The sequence below is a fragment of the Cyprinodon variegatus genome, unplaced genomic scaffold, assembly GCF_000732505.1.
Source record: "Cyprinodon variegatus isolate N-32 unplaced genomic scaffold, C_variegatus-1.0 Scaffold383, whole genome shotgun sequence".
Taxonomy (NCBI): domain Eukaryota; kingdom Metazoa; phylum Chordata; class Actinopteri; order Cyprinodontiformes; family Cyprinodontidae; genus Cyprinodon; species Cyprinodon variegatus.
In genome coordinates this window covers 48,280-50,570 of record NW_015150836.1, presented here as the reverse complement: position 1 = coordinate 50,570, position 2,291 = coordinate 48,280, and the positions used below count along the sequence as shown (strand labels likewise).

At 34.7% G+C, this 2,291-nt stretch overlaps 1 protein-coding gene across 1 annotated transcript in view; it reads right to left on the bottom strand.

Moving 5' to 3' along the window:
- The window catches only part of LOC107092495, a 31,251-nt gene that overhangs the window by 12,776 nt on the left and 16,184 nt on the right, over positions 1–2,291 (bottom strand). Inside the window, exon 5 of the mRNA XM_015386998.1 lies at positions 1,185–1,386. Coding sequence (XP_015242484.1) covers positions 1,185–1,386 — 202 coding nt within the window. The remainder of the gene's footprint in view (positions 1–1,184; positions 1,387–2,291) is intronic.

The window sequence follows — 2,291 nt, the reverse complement described above, 5'->3', positions numbered from 1 at the left end:
GTTCAGAGTTTTGACAAATGATCACAGATTTTTGACATTTGGTATGTTTGGGTGCTTATGCTAAAGTGCTAATAAAGACTGAACAAAATGTCCAAGTTTTTAAACTTTTTTGAACGGCTTAAATAAAAAAACTCAAAATCTGATACAGCTTAACTAAACAAGAAATTAGTAGAAACCAAATAAATTTTGTTAATTGGTTTCACTGTAGGGCAATTCCCAAACTACTTTGGAGTTGATCAACTGCCATTTTACCCTTGAATTCAGACTTTCCTTTTTTAGAAACATTTACTAAAATATAAATATGACTTTTATCCTCCTCCTAGTGTTTACATCTTTTTCCCCTTTTTCAACTGTGACCTGGCGAAGAGGATAATCACATTTAATAAAAACAAAAAACCTAAGAGAAATTATAGTTTACAAATAAAATAGAGTCAATCCCCGAAAAAGGCAGAGTCAAAACAACAAGAAACAACCATGCACGCACGAGACATTTAGAGAAGCACAGGGTTTTGGTCTGTGAGAAGAAGCCGGAGTATCAAGAAGAAAATCCCTGATTAGGATTGAATCCATCAACTTTTTGAAAGAGCTTATTTTACTTCTCATTCTGATGTTTGGGGCTTATCCTTACATTTTATATTTTGTTTTATATCAATAAAAAATGGAGGTCTAGTAAAAAAAATAAAATGAAAAGCAAACATGTTTAAACAGGAAAAAGCTGGAAGAAAATAAAGTAACATTAAACATCAATGTACGTAATTCTACACAATTTAAAAGTCCTTTAAGGAATTTCTATACTTTCCAGTTAAAATCGGATTATATGCAAAATTGAATTGAAAATTGAATTAAATTCAGTTTATTTCTATAGCACCAATTAATAACACATGTCATGTCAAGGCACTTTACAGTTCACCAGATCATACAGTCAAATTGAATTAAAGTTTTCTATCTAAAGAAAAAACAGCTGATTTCATCGACTCATTGACTCAAATGCAATCCCTCGCACTAAGCATGCTTGTAGCGACAGTGGAGAGGAAAAACTCCCTTTTACCAGGAAGAAACCTCCAGCAGAACCAGGGTCAGTGTGAGCGGCCATCTGCTGAGGCCGACTGGGGTTCACAGAGACAGAAGTAGAGATACAAAAGGCAGCTGTAAAAGACGGCCCCGTCCAGAAAAGGTTTTTCTACCTTTTGACCGTCTGTGGCAGTATGAGCTCGTCAATGTCATGCAAGGCCACATATTTGGATTTGTACATGTTCCTGTAGAGGCAGTCGTTGAGAGCAGGGATCTGACCAAAGTAGTGGAGGTCACCAGGACCATGCTTAGGCTGCCATCCTCGAGAAACATTTAGAAACCTGGACATGGACCAAGGAATCACCTCCACAAAGCCTGAGAAGAAAATAATGTGAAGATTCAGGTTAACCCTAAAAATCTATGAGACACTGAGTGTTTACTAGGAAGGATAGCACATATCATACACATTCTAAACCAACTTTGATGCAAGCACCTTTTTTACTCTTTTTTATATTTTCTAAATATTTTCGCTAGCCACAATGTTGTTGTTAGAGATAATGTTTAATATGTTTAAAGCTGACTATGGTGTACTTTTCTGTAACTAGATTTACAACTTTTAAAATGTAAGTGACCCCTCCACAGACTCCTCAAACTATATAGATTTTAACATCGGTTATTATCAGGTATTCAGCTCTAATAAGGCTGAATATAAAATATATAAAAGGGGCATTATATGAAGATATGCAGGGTACAAAGTAATTCAAGATGTTGTCCAGGGAAGTGGAAGATAAATTTACAAAGGTAAAAACTAAACTTAAAAAAATAAATAAATAAATGCATGTTTGGTAATACTTTAATCCAAATGAGATGGAAATATAAATGTCAGTCAAACAAAAAATAGCTAAAAGCACTCTAAAGACATTTAAATCTAAAGAAGAACTCTATTCTATACAGAAATTTGAAGCATTTACTAATATTTTACCTCAACCAAAACTACATTAATCAATCTGATGTTATCAAAATCAACGCAAAAACACTGGAGACAGGCAGCGGAGGAGGCTGTCCAAATGAATTGAATGTGGGGGGACCTATTGATGCAACAGCTTCAAAGAATATGAAATGATAAATATTATATTTACGTCTTTGTTTTTAATTTAAGTGGCATCATTGGAAGCTTTGCTCATCTGAACGTATTTTCTCTATGTCTGCAGGCATTGGCTGAATTACAGTCTAGAAGGGCTGAAAGTCTCTCTAAAAGGGACCACCCCATCACAGTGTGG